General features: G+C 49.9%; 1 protein-coding gene across 1 annotated transcript; it reads left to right on the forward strand.

Annotated features, from left to right (window-relative positions):
- The first annotated feature begins 20 nt into the window (after positions 1 to 20).
- ARPC2 (actin related protein 2/3 complex subunit 2) lies at positions 21 to 19,927 on the forward strand. Its single transcript, XM_039554799.1, has 10 exons — positions 21 to 219; positions 9,969 to 10,003; positions 10,973 to 11,085; positions 13,086 to 13,131; positions 13,714 to 13,900; positions 14,324 to 14,417; positions 16,665 to 16,791; positions 18,140 to 18,240; positions 18,594 to 18,694; positions 19,486 to 19,927. The coding sequence occupies exons 1-10, from the start codon at positions 146 to 148 to the stop codon at positions 19,508 to 19,510; spliced, it is 903 nt and encodes a 300-aa protein (XP_039410733.1). The 5' UTR covers positions 21 to 145; the 3' UTR covers positions 19,511 to 19,927.
- Positions 19,928 to 20,046: the final 119 nt, after the last annotated feature.

Raw genomic sequence — 20,046 nt, forward strand, 5'->3', positions numbered from 1 at the left:
CGGGGCGGGGCGGGGGCTGCGCGTGCGGCGGCGCCGAGCCGGAAGTGACGCGCAGGCGCGAGAGCGGAAGCGGCGGCGCAGGCTCGGGCGGGTCCCCGGTGCGCGCAGCGGGCTGGGCTCCCTCAGAGCCGCTCCCGGCACCGACATGATCCTGCTCGAGGTCAACAACCGCATCATCGAGGAGACCCTCACGCTCAAGTTTGAGGGCGCGGCCGCCGGGTAGGAACAGGGGAGCCGGCGCGGGGCGGGGACGGGTCCGCGGACCGAGGGAGGGGCGAGGGGGCGGTGGCTGGCGGGGCCCGGGCCGTGCCAGGCGCCCGGGCACAGGGTAGAGCTTGGCGGGTGGTGCCGGGGGAGGATGAGGCTGAGAGAGGCGGAAGGTGGGGGCCGGGGAATGGTGACAAGGCAGGATGTGGGGCTGGAGAGCGGCGGGGAGCCGCACTGAGCCAGCGGGTACTGGGCTACCAGGTGGCGGCCCGGGGAACGAGGAGGGCAGAGCGGGCTCGGGATGGCGGCCTGCAGGGTGCAGGGGCTGGGAGGAGGGTGGTCAGGCTGTTGGAACTGAGCTGCGGGCGGCGGGGATGGGCAGAGCTTGGGCAGAGGGAAGGCCTGGGGAATAAGGGAGCGGAGTGGGACAGGCAGTATTGGAGGGGAGAGTGGCGCTGGATGGAGTCGTTAGTGCGAGAGCAGTGAGAGCTCCGGAGGAGCAGGACGGATCTAGGAAGGGTATGGGAGATTGCAGTGCTGAGGCGGACTGGAGGACAGGACTTGGACAAGGAGGAAGTTGGGAAGGGAGGAAGGTGGATTTGCAGTGTGTTTGCTTTGGGTAAAGCGGGCTTCATCAGCGTGGTGCCAGCGCTGGTACAGAATGTGTAGAGGGAGCCGAGGAACAGGAAGCGTGTGTGTGGAATCATGGCCTCAGCCTTTTGCTTTGGGGGTGAAGAGCAAATTCCAGCTTGCTCCCCCTTTGCTTTCTCGAGCAGTAGGGGTACAGGCCCACGGGTCAGTCATGGCCCCTGGTGCCAGCCTGGTGGGTGTTCTGGCCTCGGGGGGCAGACTGGGGGCTCTGGTTTGCACCCACGTCTCTGGCTGGGACAGTTCAGTCCCTGGGGAGCCAGTGGTTTTTTTACTGCGAGTATTGCACCAGGGCTGTAAAGGTGCTTGTGAGGACACAGCTTAGCTTGGAAGGAAGTCCCTTCAGTATGACTGTCCGTATCTGCAACCGAGTGGCCTGTGGGCTTGATGCACTGCCTGCTGACTGAGTCACCTTTGTACAGAGACAAAGCCTTGAGAGGCAAAGCGCAGCGGTGTTATCTCTGGGGTGGAGCGTGCCCTGGTGCCTCGAAAGTCAGGGCTTAGGCTGCGCCAGGAAAGGACCCCCCAGGCAGATGCCTTTTTCTGTGCTACCTTTTTTCTCCAGCGATTTTTGAAGCTCTCAGCCTTTTGCATGCAGAACATTGTCAGAGGCCACTTCCTCTGCTTTCTCCCCACTCTCAGTTGACTTGTTGCTCGAATTGGTGTTTTGTTTTGGTGGGGTTTTTTCATAGAATAATCTCACAGGCTGCTCTGCCTTGCAGGACAGCTGACCTGCTCCCAGATTTTGATTCTTCTTGAGCCCTGATCATTTAATGCAACAAGTTTCCCCGGAGCACAGGCACCGCACTTGGAAGAGAGAGCTCCCAGGTGACCACTGTGGTATTGCAGCTGCATCCATTAGGAAATATGGCATGTACAGAGGTTCATAGTGAGTGTCAGAACAGCTTGTCCATCACTAGTCTGTACCAAGGCACTTTTCCTGACAGAGAGAGAGAGCAATGTGCATGTGTCTCTGTGTTGATGTGACTTGGAGGGGGCAGTTTGCAGGTTTAAATGCACCCCAAAACCCTGACTCTGTGAGCAGAGCTGGGGTTGCTTGCTCTGTACCAGCCTGCAGGCCCCTGAGATTTCCATTTTGCTGTGTGGCAAAGCCACCTCACTTGTGTGCTGGCACGCGTGCCTGACGTACCGATTGTTCCTGGATCAATTCATAGCATGGCTGATGCTGCTCTGTTTCTTCCTCTTAGTCATCTTTGGCATATTCTGTTCTTTAGATGGTGTTTCTAGATAAGTTTTGTGCCTTGAGTGTGTTGCTGAAGGTGAGGAAGACATTTACTTCTGAATTTTCTTCTGTGCTTTTTCTGGGGTCTCCCTGTCCAGGCAAGTGCAGGCTGGTGAGGTGCTGGGAGGTTCCTCCTGGTTTCAAGTCTTCTAAGGAATGGGTGCTATCAAACATTTATTCAAGTGATATTTATTTTTCCTATGGCCACAGCTCTGGGGTTATTCCTGTGGTGCTCAGCCTGGAGGCAGGAATGGATTTCCTGCTATTTTGGTGATGGTTTTTCCAAGGTGTGTCTTGGGGACAAACACAGGACAGTCAGGGCAAGGTCAAGGTTTGAAGAATTTGGTGACTGAGAAGAGTGAGTCTGAACACTGGGGCAGAGTTGGGTTTACATTATTTGCTCTAACCCAGGAGTGCAGCAGATGCAATGCAGGGATTTGTCAATAGTGGTTGTCTCAGAGACAGGTGTGCCTGGTGGGTTCAGCGCCAGCCTGGAAGTGGGGCAGGGCAGGGTTCATTTCCAAATCCTTTGCCAGAGACTTGTCCCATGACATGGGCTGTGTCACTCCCCTCTACTGCAGTGTAGCCATAGTTTGGCGGGTCCCTGCAGAGCTTTCCTGGGCTATCAGGTAGGAGACGCTCCACATTTCACCTTGTCATATAGAACTAGGTCATGTTTAGATGTTGAAATTAATTCACAGCCATAATATTATTGTCATATATGTCAAAATCTGCCCTGCATGGAAGTCCATCAGCTGTCCCGGGAGTTCCCAGTGTGAAAGTTACTTTGGTAGGACTGCAGACAGAGATCAGCACTTGAGGCAGGGCCTAACCCACCTCTAAGAGTCCTCCCTTGACAAGGTCCTTGGGGCTTGGCAGCACCCGCCTGTAAATAGGGTCGTTTGAAATTTAATTTGATTTTGTGGGCAAACCCCATGGAAATCTCACCTCCTTGTACAGCCACTGTTGAAAGGTGATATTTAGATCAAGGTGGTAACAGATGATGGACTTCAGTGCATCTGATATTTTTTCTTTATTTAGCTCTAGTAATTTCTTTGTTTAAATCTATTATCTTAAACCAACTACGTTTTTAAATAAAAGCCTAAAGCTACCAGAATCTGTTGAAATAACTTGAGTTAGGAATTTGCTACTGAAGTTTTCAAGCATTTGAACTGCTGCAGTGTGGGAATACCTGGTCAGTATGTGGAAATAATTTTGTTGAAATGAGGTTGGCTCGTGAGCTTTTTTACATGTCCAGAGAAAGCTTCCATAAGCTTTTGACCGATTCATTTGTACTTGAGGTATTGCCTAAAAGCTGGTGTCACAGGTGGGTTTTCCTGTTTCTCATAGAAATGTGGTGTGTGGAGATGAGCTCTACCTGTGAGAAGATCCTGTTTCTCATCGTTGCTTCCCTTTGCTAACCGCACAGACATAAAAAAAACCCACAAAAACTTAAAGTGTAAAACATTTTGATGATTGTCTTCTGTGTCTGGTGAATACTCATTCTAACTAACGCATTTCCATCCAGTTTTGTCCTGCTCTGATTTAACTGACCCCAGTGAGTGTGGCACAAGGCTTTGGTCTTAGGGTTTGGTTTTCCAGTCATACACAGCTTACCCAATATCTTTAGTAAATTAATCATCTGTCTCAAACTGTTACTTATTATTTACCCACTGTGCAAAAGAACACAAATTTGCATAGCTGGGGAACAGTATGCCTTTTCCTGGGTTGGGGGCAGAGGGAAAAAAAATCTCAAATTAAATTGGTGGTTTCTTTACAGCCATTAGTAGGTACAGATCTGCAGGGCTTCCTGACTGTTAGCTGCATAGGGAATCAGCTGAAGCTTGAACTTCCCTGATGCAGAGTGGTTCCTGTGAGCCAGTAGGAGCTGGGCTGAAGCTGCACGTGCCCGCTTTATGGTATTTCCCACCTGCGGTCACTTGATGCTTGTGGGCTGTAGAGCTGAGCCTTTCAGACACAGAGGCTGAGCCCTGGCTGAAACCAGGCAGTGAGAATTTCGTGTTCATCTTGTGACTTGAAGTGAGTTCATCATGGGGAGACTGAGGAGCGTCTGGAGGCTGTTGGTGTGCTGAGAGGGTGGAGGAACTTTGAATCCTGCCGGGCACTACTGAGGAACTCTCTTCAGGAGTGGTTGTGGCTATATGTGGCTTCAGGGATGCTCAGAGACCCCAACAAAACCAGAGATTGTTCCTCTGCCACCCCCTCCTTCTTGCTGACACAGGCTTCAAGGGAAACAGGATTGGGGAAGTGACCTAGGTTAAAATTAAACAGGCAAAACTGGGTATTTTTAGCTTACATGAGTTTCCTCATCCTTTTCATTGTGTCATGGCTGCTCACTGTGGAGCAGGGATCAGATCTCCCTTCTTCAGCAGCAGTGGCAGGTGCTGGCTCAGTGTCTTCACAAGCCCAGCCTGGAGCTGCACATTGCTCCAGGCACAGCCTCACCTGCTGAAACTCACTCTGCCTGACTGAGGAGCACTCGGGAAATGCTGCTGGCAGAAAGAGGTACCCTTGGGTTTTGCTGGCAGAGGCAGTGCTCGTGGTACACCCTGGCTGTCCACGTTGACTGAGGGGGCTGTAGGTGTTGGAGCATAGCTCCTGGGCTGTCACAGCACATCCTGCTTCAGACGCCTGGGAAGGTGACTTTGCATTAATGGTGGATCGTGAACCACCTCTGTCTGGAAGTAGGCAGTGCTCCGCTTTTGTGCAACAGCGCACGGAACAGGAGGGAAGAGAAGCCAGATCTGAAAAGTGTTAGGCTTTCACAGGTGGTTCTGTCATCACTCCAGCCTCAGTTTTCATCTCGGGTTCCTAAGAGGGGCCTGCTCTGTTTTATCTTCAGAGAGTGGTTCTCACTGCAGCCACCAATGCTTGACACCAGAGAAGAGCAGTTATCCGTCTAAAGATAACTGTACTAAAGAAACACAGTGAAAGTGCATGCAAAATGAGGCTCTTCCCTAGAGACATGGCACAGCTCTGGATCACTCTGGTGGGGAACCACAGGCTATCTGCCTATGACTGAGGATGCATGGGATGAAGATCTGCCTGGAAGAGGAGCTGCCAGTGCCAGTGTGCTGCAGGACCATCTGTGCTTTGTCCACTGTGAATCCCACTGCTTTCCTACCGGCCCTCTCCTCTAGGCTCTTGGGCACACAGCAAGGGAAAACCTTGGGCATGGAGGGGTCACCTAACCAAAAGGGGAGAATTGGCATGTGTAGGGGCTGCCGTGCACCACTCGGCACCACCCACCTGACAGAGCACTCCTGCTCGAGTTCATGGTGGGTGTGCTGCCAGAACTATGAAAGCTTTTTGATTACATATGCTCCCACAGCTTACGCAGGGAGGCATTTGTTAGCTGAGTGGGGCCCAGGAGTGGAGGAACTGTTCAGATAATTTTAGACATTGCTTATAATTTTTTTTTATTGGGGTGACCTTTCTGTAGTGAGAGCCTGCAGTCTGTCACTGAATCTGGCTCACTTTATCCAAATCGTGTGTTGGCTCTGGTGATCTGAAAGCTCTGCTCAGAGCTTTGCGCTTTGAAATACCCCTTCCCACCCCCCCACCCCCCCGTTCCTGTGGGCCAAGAGATTAGAGTATCTGCATGCCTGCAGCTTTTGAAATAATTGCCATTCTGCATTATTTGGTAGAGGCCTTAATTGTGATATGGGAGATGCTTCAATATGGTTGTCAGCCAAGTTAGCAGTTAGGTCATTTTAATACAGGAGATGAAGGTTCTGTATACTTACAGTCTTCACTCTTCTGTTCTTAAAATTTGTTGTAACATACCACTAAGAGCCTTTGTGGCCTGAGAATGAAACCGGGAAGTTGGGAAGTTGTCCAAGTTAAAATTGAGGAAAGGCTGTCTGAAAAAAGATTTGCTTTTTCTCTTAAGTGTTCACTGATGTCTCTCCATGGCCACTGTGGCTCTTCACGGATGTTCTGCCAGGGTGAAAAATATGATTTGGAGCTGGCTGTGTATTAGATAGGGCGTAGGAGCCATTTGGAGATTAACAGGAGGAATACAGGCAAGAAGACGTAAAATCTGTCAGGATCTTTTATTGTTACAAACAGAGGGCAGATGGGATTTGGTGTGGGTTTGACTTGAGACCTGATAAGTGTTATCACAAAACTGACTGCTGCTGGGAACAGCTGCCACTTCAGCGTCGGAGTTCAGGCAGAAGTTTGCAGAAAGGTCTGGTCTGGATTCAGTGTTCAGTGCAGAGAGAAGCCATCTCAGTTATTCCTGGTATGAGATGATTTCATTGTCCATTCAGGGCAGATGGTAGCAAACAGGGAAGGTCACTGAGGGATGCTGTGGTTCAGGTAGCATTGGTGGTAAGGAGCTTGCAGGAGTCATGGCAGCTCTCTGCCCCAGGAGTGGATGAGCTGTCCTCTCTGAAATTCTCTGAGTACAGCTAGACTTAGTCTGTCTCTCAGAGATTTGGATCAGGGTAGAAGCGAACCCCAGTGGAGCTCCTGGCTGCCCAGTTGGGATTTACAGTCCAGCTGGGATTTAGAGTCATTCAGCACCAAGCTGCTAAACTGCCAATTCTCACTATGGGTATGGAGGGTCTCCTCAGGGAGGCAAGGGACACCAGAGCACGCTAGACCAGGTAGAGCTCTTTGGGATCACGCCAGTAACCTGACAGTAACTGGTACCCACCCTCAGTGGTGCCAGCCCCATCCCAGGCCTGCTGTGAATCCTCTGCACTGAGCCTTCACCCACACAAGAGCAGGAAGGACAGAACATGGAGAGGACACGTTGTGCCTCCATAGGGCTTTTTCTGGTGGTGGAAGATGGGGTTATTGGAAGGTCAAGGGGAAGTGAACACGTGCGTGTGACCTGCAGGACTGTTGCTCATCCAGAAACTGCGGAGCACTGAAGGTGAGAGCTTCTCTCTCTTCTGCCTGGGGACTTCTTGATGCAGGAACAACAATCTGGGTAGCAAAAGGTTTGGTTTTTCTGTTGGAGGAACATTTTAAGTAGACAGGGTAGTTTGATGAGGCGAGCCAGAGAAATAAATAGAAGCACGTTAAATGTTGTGATTGTAAAGCTCCTGAATTGTGAAAGGCTAAGGGAGCTCACTTTGCTCCCAGCCACACTTCCAATGCGCTTCTCTGTCCTCCCCTGGGCCAGGCCAGACCTGGGCTACTTAAATGTGTGCCCGGTGAGGCAGAAAACCCGCTGTGTGGTAGGTGACAGGGCCAGCGTGGCTTCAAGGAGCTCTGTATGCAGCTCACGTGAGCTCTTGCTTCACTGAAGCTGTGCCGGGAAGTGGTTGAATATTCAGCACCCAAAGTTCTGCCCAGTTACCTTCTTTTCCCTTAAATACTCCCCCTCCTCAGCATCCCCAAGTACCGGAACTGAGCCACTTGGGAAATCAGTGTTAAAATAACTTCTCTGAGAAATGACGTTTGCACAATAACAGGCTCAAACCCAGCTGTGTTAGCAGTGAGCTTTTGTGTGCAGAACAAAGGCTCTCATGCAGAGCCATCAACTGGCTCCTGTACTGGTCTTGCTCGGCTTCTTCAATAATGTGATGAGTGATCTTCCTGCCGTCCCCTGGGTACACAGCGATGGGGAATCATCCTTCCTCGGCAAAACCACTCCAGTGCGCTGGCTGTCAGCCACTTCCTTGCATTTCTCAGAGGGAGGTGCTGTGTTTGGAGGGCTCTGCTGGGAGCGGGGGCTCTGGGAGGTGTCAGCTCTATGTTTGTGGGGAATGGGGTTTGAAAGGTGTAACTCTGAGAAGATGGAACAGAGGTTTAAGGATGCGTCCTGTTTAATATTCCTAGCTCTCATGTGCCTGCCTGTGCTATCTTTAAAGCTTCCTACATAGGTTTCTTTTTTTATATAAATTTATACTGCCATCCAAGCTGATTCCCACGTCTGAGTGTGGTGCTCTAAAAGAAGAACACGTCTGCATGAACTGACCGAGTGGGATCTCTGGGATTTTCTTTCATCTCTGCTCTGAGCCATCCTCAGTGAGCAGAAGTGGCTTGGACATGGCTTGAGGAATTGCTCTCCTTTCCAAGAGCCCAAGCTAAATATGCAGCCAGGGATGCCTGCTGAGCCCATCTCAGGCCCAGCTGGGAAGGGAAGATGAAAGCAAGAGAGGTCACAGGTAGCTGGCACAGCTCTTAAACTAAAGGACCTGCTTTGGGTGCACTTGCACCGCTTCTTTCAAGTGTGTGGTTTTTATCTTCAGCAATGTGGCACAAAAGACAGCCTTCAGACAAAAAAAGAGCTGTTGCCTTTCACAGCTAATCACTTTCAAGAAGCAGGAACACCTCTTAATTTCCACTTAGGATCTCCCTCTGGGGGTTAATTTCTGCCTTTCCCCTGTATTACAATGTAGTTGACCTGGTGAGTGTCTGGGATCAGTGGAGTGCAGTGTCTTCATCTCCCCGTATTGCCCAGCTTGAGTTTTAGCACATTGTGGTCATTTCTGCCTTCCAGGAATGAGGCTGACTGCAGAAAAGCTGATGGAAAAACAGTGCTTTCTGCTGAGATAAAATCATTTAAGTTGTCACAGAATATGGTGAGGGAAAGTAGATATTGAGTCATCACTTCCCCCCACCTTCTCAGTGTATGTACCACAGTGTAGCCAGTACTCAGCAGCACACAAGTGTGTGGAAGAGCAAGTTTCAGCAAAAAGGTTGAAGCTGGTCTCTGGGCAGCAGCAGCAGCATAGTTGAGACCACTGCCTTTACTCTGGGAAGCTGTTTCAGTATGTTGGTTCAGGCAGGTGTAAATGGACTGTTAGAGACTAGATTTCTGTTAGCCACAGCATTAGTCTGTAGTCTAATATCATCCACTTTTGAAAAATAAATGGAGATACAGTGTGAAACAGCAGTACAAGACTGGCATTTTTATCCTGTTCTCATTTTCCACGCCTGCTTTCAGCAGTAGAGATACCTTTGCATCATTCCCTGTTGGAAAATGACCTATTAATACCAGTCTCCTTGGAGCTGTGAAAGCAGTTATGTAGTGCCACTCCCAATGAAATGACCTTCCAGAGGCAGTTACATCTTTCGTGGAGTCCTACTCTTCTACAGATCATGGACAAATGTCAAAATAGGGTTTATTAAGCAGTTTAGTCTTCATAGTCACAGTGCAAGATGTGATGTGCCTTTGGCTCGCAAGGCATTTTGTTGCTGATCATGGATCCCAGAGACCACTCAGGACAGCGTTAGAGCACACCCAGAGCTAATTTTTCTGCTGAGATTATTGGCAAAATGTTGGGGTGTTTTGGAAGGGGGGCAGGATGAAATGAACATCTGGAAAGTTTCCTTTTTTGGCTTGTTCCTAACACTGGATTTGGAAAAAGGGTCTTCTCTGCAAGCAAGTTATAGCAACATATTTGCAGAGTTGGTGTTGATGGTGAAGGGGGCACTGTGTCAGGAAGGATTACTCAGCTCCTTCCATGAATTGGTATTGCAGGACCTTACAAAAGATCCTCTGTCCCAAAACCTGTGTCATAGCTGTTCTGTACAGAGAGTGTGCTTGTGAAAACAAACTTCTTAGTAAGGAGTAGCTTTCTTAGGCATTTCTAACTGGAAATCTGTGATGTCAAAATCTATTAATAAACTACAGATAATAGCAATCTGTGCCAGCTTCAAGGTCTAATTTATGTCATCTGGGGTAAAACTGCTACTTATAGGAAGGGGGAGAAGTCTAAGATCTCTTGTCAAAGGTTACTACTAGTTGAACAGCAGGAGATAAAAGGGTTTTGAGGAAGAGCTGCCTGTGAGAAATAAGTAATTGAAAATTAATCCTCTTTCCTTCACAGCTTGGAGGCTGCTGTTGGAGCTCTCATTTACCTCCTTTGTGTTCTTTCCTTTTTAGAAATAAACCAGAGGCAGTAGAAGTAACATTTGCAGGTAAGCTCTGCAGCTCTCTTGACTTCTCTGAACCAAGGGTTGGTTTGAACAGTCTGCCCACACCACTGGGCAGGGGTGGTGTGGAGACCCTGCAGTATCCCCAGAGCTGGGGCTTTGTTGGCTGCCCCACTGTTTCTCTGTCTGTCTGCCTTCCCTGGGACTTCCCTAGAGCATTGAGTTCAGTGGTGGTAGTGCTTTGGTGTGTGCCTGCTACATATCTCTTCTCTTTTACCTCATCTGTTCTCCAGTCCTGCCCTTGGTACTACTTGTTATGAGGTCTTTAGCACCATCTGGTTTGGGTTGTTAGGAAGCTGACTTAGGGTGACAGGCAAAATGGATTCATCACCTCGAGTTTGCTCTCCAAGAAAAGAAATGCCAAGGAAGTTCAAGTACTCATTCAGCAACTGATTTTTTGCTTCTGTTATCAGGAATCTGTGTAAGCTGCAAAGCTCTGTGGGGAAGCAGAGCTAGCTAGGTAGCTGGAGGGTTGCCTTTCCCTGCCTTCTGCCCTCCCCGCCCGTTCGGCAGTGAAGTGGAAGCTATCACAGCAGGCAGCGGCTGAGCTGCCTTTGCTGGCAGAGAGGTTTTCTCCTCCAGGCTGCAGCTCTGGCCTGGTGGGCATGTCAGTCACTTTCTGTGCTGGCCATCCAGAAGGCTCCCGTCTCTGCATGTTTGTATCCTTGTGTATTGAGCACAAGTGGATTTGCCAGGGATGCTAAATGACACGAGACTAAAGCTTTCTGTGATGGACAGGTGTCAAAATTGTTTCAGCCCTGTCACTGATAGCAGGTCTCCCTACATGACATTACCACTTCCTTTAATTGCGGGTTTCTCTCTTGCTGTGTGTGTGAGGGCTGGAACAAGAGGAGCTGTGTCACTTCATGCAGTTACTAGAACATGTAGGGAAAACCTTCCTCAGAAATAGGAGCTGGTTCCTGTTCCCTCACATTTCTCTTGCTTGCTTCTTAGACTTTGATGGAGTCCTTTACCATATTTCAAACCCCAATGGAGACAAGACAAAAGTGATGGTCAGTATTTCTCTGAAATTCTACAAGGAACTCCAGGAACACGGTGCTGATGAGGTGAGTAAGCATCTCCAGGCCTTCTGCCTACAAATACTGTGTTGGCAATGCCCTTGTGATGTTGGCTGGATCTAACATCTGACCCTTAGAGAAGCATCTGTGCTCCCATCTCACATTGGTCAAAGGAGCAGCCCTGTGCCAACCAGGAGTCCCACTTTGCTGAAAGACAAGGCCAAGTGTGTTCACACTCTCTCATGAAAAAGTATTCATCTTGTATGACCCTGCAGCCTGAAAGGCAGAAGGCATCACTAATTTTGCAAGTCCAAAGCGAAGACTGACCATGTAGAAATAGTTTCCCTGACTGATGTGTTGAGCCCACAAGTGAAGGAAGGCACCAAGACAGATCTGTGGTGCTTCTCTTCTGATTCTTAACCACACTTGAGAGCAAGTGCTGAGCTCCTGCTGTGTGTGCAGACCTTGGTTTGCAGACTGGTTCTCTTTTCACTGCTGCTGTGTGAAGTCGCAGGCTCGGTTCCTGTTGACTGGGCCCTGTGCTTGTGGAGGGCCATTTATGGTAGAAAGAAGGAGCCTCTCTGAGCTGTGGTTGGATGGCGAGGCAGGAAGTGTGACTCAGTTCCTGAGTCAGTTTTCAAATCTCCACACGGTAGCGAATGGGGTTCACCCAGGGCTTTCCAGCAGGCTTTTGCCTCTGGGTGTCTGTCCTTGGAAGAAAACAAGGAAACTGCTCTATCAGTTTATTGTGAGTCTGGTGAGAAACGGTTATTTGAACCCAAGGTGAATTCCTGTGAATTGCCACAAGACTCACCGAAGTCAGAAGAGATATGATTGAGTGTCCTGCTTTCCTGGTTCCTGAATGCAGAGCTTTCTAGGAGCAGCATTGCCCACCACTGAAGGGACTGCTGCTGGCATGAGGAGTGTCAAGCAGCCCAAATGGTGGAGCCTTCCCGGCCTGTTTAGTGAGGATCAGTGCAGCTTGTGATCCCAAGAGAACCCCTGTGGTGGGCGAGTGGCTGACAGCACTGTGCACCAGCAGCCATTGTGGTAGGGGTGGAAGGCAACTTCATATAAACTTTGAGACGAAAATGGGATCTATACAGGACTGCCTTGGAAGTGCTGACGAAATAGAAATTGCATTTTTAAATCTCCAGTTGTTGTAATGTTGCTTTCTGTACTTCCCTGTTTCTGCTCTGTCTTTGGTGAAACTCCACTGTGAGGAATGCAGAGTGGGGTTCTTGCTAAGACAGGGCATCTTCCTGTGCTGCTGCAGGCAGGCTCTCTGCTGAGAGGAGGTTTTGGCATGCAGAGAGCCTGTGTATCCTTTCCACGTGGTAGTGGGTGTCATCCCAGGAGGGCCAGTTCTGCCACAGCATTGTTGTGTTCTTCTCTGTGAAATACCTCCTGTTCCCAGCCCCCTCATTGACACAGAGCTATGGCTCAGTTGGAAATTGCCATTGATGTAAAATTCAGCAGTGATTATGTTTGAAAAAAGGTTTTTGCTGTGCTGTAGGCGGTTCTGCTTCTGGGAGGCATCCAAGCTGCCTGGCAGTCTCCTCTCGCTCCCCATCTGCCCGTGCATGGGCTGAGACAGTGTGTGATCACTAGGCCACGGTGTGCTCTGAACTTGCCGTCCTGTGAGGAGAGGGACCAGGCACACTTTGCATCTGCCTTTGAATGGAAGAAAAAGTGGTAGCCCTCAGATGGGTTGTGTCAGGCTCTGCTGATAGTTCTCCTTTGAAGGTATGAGCTATAAGGCTTCTTCCCCACACAAATCTGACTAGCAAGAACTTGAAAAAGTTCCAGGTTTGAGTCCTCTCCTCCAGTCTGTCCCCTGTCAGTGGAGTTCAGGGAGCCCTCCCCAGAGCAGGAACAGCCAATAGTACTAGAAGTTGATGACTTAATACTTGTCTAAATTCTCTTAGACTAGGGGAGGCAGGTGCTGTAATTTGATACTTCTAAAAGAAGACCAAACATGGCCTAGGCTGTGCAGGAGGAAACAACTCTTGATAGCTTGTGCTCTCGATGTTTAATTTCTTTTCTAGGTATTGAAGAAAGTCTATGGAAGCTACTTGGTAAATCCTGAATCAGGTAACCCTGCCAATAACATTCACTCTGTCTGTGTATGTGAATGCAATTCCAAAATTACTTAAGTCACCTGAGAAATGCTCATATGAAGGCTGCACTTGAAGAGCTTGATATCTGAGGCTCTCTATACAATGAATGGCAATTTGAAATTGCCAATTTAAAAGGTGGCTCAGACATGTCAGGGATGAAGTAGCTTGTAGCACAAGCTGTAATTCTTTATGCAGTCCTCCTCCGGGAAGCCTCTGTTCCTCACGGTTGGGGTCTTTGTTCTTCTCAAAGATGCTTTGTGAGACACAGGAAAACCATGGTTACCTGTGACAACATCTCTTCCTACTCGCTGCAAAAAGTTGGGAGCAGTTCAGCCAGCACGTGTGTCTGGGAGCTTGGGAAGGAGCCCCAGGAACGTTGCCATGGCCACGCGCTGAGTTCAGGCATGGCTTTTGGCAGTGCGTGGAGTGGGAAGAACTCACCCCTGGGGCTTTGGGGAGGATTTAAGGCAAAAGTGGGACTGGAGGTGTGTCTTTTAAGAAAATTTCTCTGCTTTCATTATGTAGATTATTAAGGTTAGTGGCTGTCCCTTCCCAGGTTACAATGTCTCTTTGCTCTACGACCTGGAGAACCTTCCTGCAGACAAGGATGCCATTGTGCACCAAGCCGGCATGTTGAAGCGCAACTGCTTTGCTTCAGTCTTTGAGAAGTATTTCAAGTTCCAGGAAGAGGGCAAAGAAGGAGAAAAAAGAGCAGTCATCCACTACAGGGACGATGAGACAATGTAAGTGTTCAAACAGCACGGGGGTCGGACAGTGGTCAGTAGTCTGCTCCTGTGCACAGCTGTAGGTTTTGGTGGAAAGTCAGGAAATCCTTCTGCTCCATGCTTTGGCAGGGTAATAAAGGCCTGTCCTAGGCTGCCACAAGTATCCTATAGGGCAATGCTTATGCCTTGGGCTGCTGGGGATGTTACACAAGAGTCTCTGTTAGTGGCAGCACTTGTGGCTGCATGCAGGAGAGGAACTGGCCGCTCCCAACAGAAGTGTTTTGCTCCCTGTCAATACTGTTTCAAGGGAGGGGAAACTTTCAGCAGCCAGGCCTGTGAATGGCTGTTTTATCTACTTGACCTTGTCACACAGTTGTTACCTTGTCCAGTTGAATTTCTTAGCTCGAGTTCACAGCTGGGTTCTCTCTCTCCCACCTGCAGGTATGTTGAGGCAAAGAAGGACCGTGTCACAGTTGTGTTCAGCACGGTATTTAAGGACGACGATGACGTGGTGATTGGAAAGGTCTTTATGCAGGTATGGAAACTGAATTACAGGGAAAGGGTCTGGTCCTCAATTCAGATGCCTGCTTTTTTGAAGCAGCATTGCCAAATAAGCTGCTGAAATGAGCACAAAGGCGGTTTAACACATGTAAATGCTTTGCTCCATGCTGCACTGGGATGGAAGAGCATGCTAATAGGCATAGACAGTGTATTTTCCTGGCTCCTGCGTTGGCATCTGTATTATCAATAGTCTTGCTCATTTGGACAATCAAGCGTATTATGTGTTACAGATGGGAAACACCACAGTGAATACTTCAGTCTCCACATTGAGGCCCTGTAGTGTGGATAGCTATGGTGTAGGGATCACCAGCCAGCTGAGCATGTTGAGGAGGCTGTAAAGGGAGAGGAAGGGTGAGACAATGTCATGCCATGCCTGAGGAGGAGCTGAGTGGTCTTCACCTTGAAGTTTCTTCCTGCTAATGCTCAAATGCTGCAGGAAAGACTCAGCAGCTCAGTGTGACAGCTCTTGAATTTGAGCTTTTTAGAGCTATGAATATACTGAATTTTTTGAGTTTGAACCAATCATAACACCAAGTTATGGACTCAGCTACCTTTTGCAATTGCTGTTTAGCTGGGAAGCATTGAGAGACTTGTAAACACCGTGTGTCTGTGAACGACTGTGTGCAGCCTGTGGAGAATGAGACATCTATGTGCGGCTGGGGAGGCTTAGTGCATGCTGGTACCTGTGTTTGTCCATACCACTGGCCCACCTCATTCATCTGCTGAAGCTCCTGGGGAGCCTCCTGGGTGGGCATGGCGATGGAGCAGGGCGTGCAGGGTGTTCCAGGGGGCTTTAACCCACCCATTCAAGGGTGCCAGGCCGTGGTGCTGACAGGCTCATGGACAGCAAGTTACTGGCCCAGTTTGCTGCAGACCAGTTTACCTGTGTTGGGTGTCATCAGAAGAGGGCCTGTTGCAGTGGAAGTCTTACTTCAATGCTCTGTTCACTGTGTTCATTAGCTACAGACAGCGCATCTGCTCTGGCTTTGAGGTTTCCCCCCACCAAGCATATCCCTCGGCCTGGAATTCAGTTTTTAAAATGGGAAGGGAGGCATGATGTGAACAAAATGGGGTTAGTGAGGCTCCTGGGGAGATGGCAGTGCTTCAAGGCAGCAGCTGTCCCGGAGCCTCCATGTCCCGAATTCTTGGTTTTTACAACAGCAAACCCTGCCTCTGCCCAGCCACAGGAATTTCCACTCTGAGTCACAGTGGCTCTTTCCCTCCAGCTATTGGTCTTGCATAACGCAGCTGGGTATGGTGTATGCTCATCAGGGCTCTCATGGAGAAAATGTGACCATTAGCTAACCAGTGAAGCCATTTGAACCATTTCACCCTCTGGCATAAGCAGGCAGAAATGAAAGCTAAGCATTTCATTGAGGAAACCCCAGTGATCTACTGTAAAAGGGACATGGATTCTCCTGCCTTTCCCAGGAGAAACTGTGCTCAGAGGAGAGGCCAAGGGTAGCTGATAATTTGTAGGTTGGGATGGAGGTCAGTGAGGCAGAGGGAAGACTGCCCTGCCTTGGGAGAATAGTCTCTGGACATTCCCAGCCCCACAAAGAGATGGTCCTTACAGTTCCTGAAATGCAGAGCCAGTACACGTCCTGTGAGGTGGGGGTTGTGCTGCTGTCAGAGGTGGGGGAAGGGATCTCCCTGCCTGAAGGTATTGTTTCGAGCTGTAGGGAAGCACTAAGAGGAGCAGGTTTCACATACAAGCTTCAAACCCCCAGATGCCTCTTGATGCCTGGGCAGACTCCTGGTGGGAGATGGTTTCTCAAATGGCAGAACCTTTACACTAGGTGTGATGGAGACCTTGCAGCCCTTCCCGAGAATTTCTGTTCCTCTGGGGTGATGGGCACTGCCCACTTTCACTGGAAGCATTGAAGTTCCAGCAGGATCTGTGCTGTCTCCTGTGCTTGCTCAGACTGAGGTGTCCCTTCCACAAAACACCCATGGCAGGGATGTGACACACTGAAAACCACCCCAGCTGAGGGGCTGTGCTACAGTCATGTATAAACCCAGGACAGCCATGCATTTTGGGCTGGTTTTGCTGGGAAAAAGGGTTACTTTCTGGGTGTTTGGCCTGACGAACTCAATCCATTCAGGGAAACCTGGGCAACCTTCTGCTCATTGCCCTTGGGGAGTGTGGAAACCCCATTTGCTTTCCCAGCATGTTGCTGAAGGGTCGCAGTGGGAATCACCTTCACTTTGTCTTGTTCAGGAGTTCAAGGAGGGTCGCCGGGCCAGTCACACAGCCCCACAGGTGCTCTTCAGCCACAGGGAGCCACCCTTGGAGCTGAAGGACACGGATGCAGCCGTTGGAGATAATATTGGCTACATCACCTTTGGTAAGCAGGCAGCTCTGAGGCTTGGGGGTGCTTGGGGAGGAGAGAGGTTCCTGCTGCTGCATGAAAAAGGAATGTACCTTTCCTGAGTGTTGAAGTGGGTCGCTGAGGGCTGCAGGGACTCTGGGGTTGCATTCTGTCTTGTGCACCCCCTTTGGAGTATCCCTTTTCTGTATCAGGTCACCTCAGCTCTGCTGTGGGCAAGATGTGGAAGTGGACAGTGAGCTGTTTAGTGTTCGCCTACAAAATAAGTTCAGTATTCAGAAGCAAAGGGAAGAGTGGCTTTGCTGTGATATTGTGGAAACTGGAGGTTACTTGTGAAAGTTTTCAAGCAGCTGTACTTGTAGGTTGCCCAGCTGCAGGGAGCTATGCAGTGCTTCGTCAGCAGAGGCAGCCAGAAAGCAGCAGCAGGGCAGTGCATTCTGCTTCTCTAGCTCTACCTCTCAGATCTGGGCTTAACACTGATTAGCCACTTTCCCCTGCCTGCAGACCTGGTGGCGAGCAGAGCCATGACTTCCCCATGTTGCAATGTTGAGGAGACCAAACCCTGCCCTGTTCAAAGGGATAGGTCTCTTCCAGATGGTTGGCTGTGTTAGTAGGGTGTCTCAGGCCAGCATTCCTGTAATTTGGAGCTCAGAGATGGAGCACAGACACTGCAGGGAAAGGTAAAGGTAGCATTGCCCTCCTCCTGTGCTGGGAATGGTGCCTTGAGGCCTGCGCAGCTGTCAGCTATGGAAAGAAGAGGTCTGGGCTGGCACATACTTTGTTCTTGTTGAGACTAAATTTCCCAGTTACCTGATCTGACAGGCTCAGGTGAGATCATCACCCAAACAAAATGTTCTTTCAGCCCTTGGATCTGGGACACGTAGCAGAGCACCAGCTTATGGAAAGAACAAGCTACCTGCTTGTATCCAAGTCTGTTTTACAGGGCCAGCAAGCTGCCAGGCAAAGACCCACAACCAATTTCAAGGGCCCAGGGCAGACTGGATCTTGAAATTGGTTGAGCAGCCTGGGCACCCTGGTCTGCCTCCCAGCTTGCTCCTCCAGTTACATCTCCCAAGCACTGATACAGCATCATGCAGTTTCCTACAGTGCCATTGTTTCTGGGCACCTGGCCTTGCCTGCATCCTGCAGACTGCCCAGGCTGCTGTGGGAAATGTGGAAAAATGCTCTTAAGCCTTGTATTTAAAATCACAAGTGCTGCTTAATCTTGGTATGGGTCAAGAGTAAAGGGTTCTTTATAGAGAGCAAGGCAGGGATTCAATGCAGCACAGAAGCCTCCAGCACTGATCCTGAAGGCCTTGGGCAGCCTCAGGAGGTACTAATGGTCTGTGTCGGCCTCTTCTTTCAGTGCTGTTCCCCCGTCACACCAATGCTGCAGCCAGAGACAACACCATAAACCTGATCCACACATTCCGGGATTACCTGCACTATCACATCAAGTGCTCAAAGGTAGGAGGGCTGGGGGACACAGGGTGGCTTCAGCCCATCTAACCTGGGTGAAGGGGAGAAGCAGGGGACAGGGGTACCCCTGAGAACTCATTAGGGTCTGCCACTGCCCTCCCCAGTCACGCAGGGGTGGCAAGTGCTGCATCGTTGCCTTCTCAGTGCTCTTGGACACAAGACTCTTTTCTTTCCATTCTAGAAGTGAAGTAGGATTTTTCCCTTTTGGATCTGGTTTGTTTCCTTTCTGAGAACAGAAATGAGGGTAATTGTTCAGAATGACCTGGCTTTGACGTGTCCTGAAATCTCAGCTATGAAGACAGGATCCTGACGTGTCCCCATTTTGTCCTAATGAAACACAGGCCTATATTCACACACGTATGAGGGCGAAAACGTCAGATTTCCTCAAGGTGCTCAACCGTGCCCGTCCAGACGCAGAGAAGAAAGAAATGAAAACAATCACGTGAGTAGCAAAGCAGGGCCTGGCTCTCTGGGCTTCTCTGCCAGCCACAAGCTCGGTCTTGCTCAGTTTGGCATACTGCAATCCAGGGCAGGTCGGGGTGCCATGGGGGTGACCCACAGCTTACTGCCTCAGATGTCCTGTGAGGAGCTGGGTCTGAGGTAAAACCCTGTGCTGGCAGGTTCTTCACAGAAGGTTCACACATGGCCTTGCAAGCCCTGGTGTCTCCATTTTCCCCCCACCAAGCCCTTGGTGGCATTTTTGGGGCTTTTTCCCTGTTAGAGCTGGCTTGTCCAGTTCTGGGGGCAGCTCCAGCTCACAGCAGGGAGAGGAGCCAGGGCTTTCCTTGGGGTTTGTGGGCACTGGACCAGGTCTTGCTGTCCAGTGTGTCTGCAGCTGCTCAGTCACTGGCTGCCCTTGGCCAGGTGATGGTTGGGGCCAGGCCACCATGCTGGCTGGCTCCCTCTCATGAACCAGCAGCCCACAGTGAAGTGGATGGAGGAGAGCAGCTGTGTGAACATGTTTCACTCAGGTCCCTTACCTTCTGCTTATCCCAGAGCCCCTTGGTGTCCTTTTTCTCTGTGCTGTCACGTACCCTTTGCATTCTGCTTTGGGGCAGGAGGGTTGTCACCTCTGCAAAAGCTAGCCCCTCCCCACAGCCCCATGACTTGGTTCTGCAGCCACAGACCCTGTGAGCTGCAACCCAGCAGTGCCTGCCTGGCTTCAAGAGCTTGGCTACCTGCGCCCCACCACAAGCCCTGGGGCTGTGCTGACCCCTCTGTGCATCCTTTCAGGGGGAAGACGTTCACAACCCGTTAACGCCGGGTCACTGAGGCCGCTGTGGAGGATGAAGGTTGGGGCACTTGCTACCCAATAATCGTAGCTTTTAATGTTGCACCTCTGTGGGCTCATAAGGAATTCAAGCAATCGGGGTCTGTTTGTACGACAGTTGGGGGAGTAATCTGCAGAAACGAGCTGTGCTTGCGAGGACTCGATCGTTCCAAGAAACAAAACTTTAATTCCAGTTTGATTGACTTAATTTCTTTTCTTTTTTAATTTTTTTTTTCTTTTCAAGCTGTTTCGCTTTGCAATATGTTACCGGAAATAAGTTGCAGTATTTCTTATGAGAATAATGCAATATTAACTTGTTTTCTTCTGAGTATTTGAGTTCAAAACTCCTGTATCTGAAGAAATACTGTTGGGGTTCATTAATAAAGAAGATCTTTCTATCTTAAAGGGCTGTGGGGCTCTGGCTTGTCAATGCATGACCTTGCCCTGGCAGGGATGTTTGGAGTCACAGCCCCAAGGGAGATTAATTCCTGTATTGTGGAACATACAAGTTCTGGTGAACTTAG

Source organism: Corvus cornix, chromosome 7 (genome assembly GCF_000738735.6).
Source record: "Corvus cornix cornix isolate S_Up_H32 chromosome 7, ASM73873v5, whole genome shotgun sequence".
Classification (NCBI taxonomy): domain Eukaryota; kingdom Metazoa; phylum Chordata; class Aves; order Passeriformes; family Corvidae; genus Corvus; species Corvus cornix.

Coding starts and splice junctions, on each gene's coding strand:
- ARPC2 (XM_039554799.1), top strand. CDS start 146: ATGATCCTGCTCGAGGTCAACAACCGCATCATCGAGGAGACCCTCACG. Junction 14,418..16,664: donor TTGGAAAGGTCTTTATGCAG/GTATGGAAACTG, acceptor TGTCTTGTTCAG/GAGTTCAAGGAGGGTCGCCG. Junction 18,695..19,485: donor AAAGAAATGAAAACAATCAC/GTGAGTAGCAAA, acceptor GCATCCTTTCAG/GGGGAAGACGTTCACAACCC.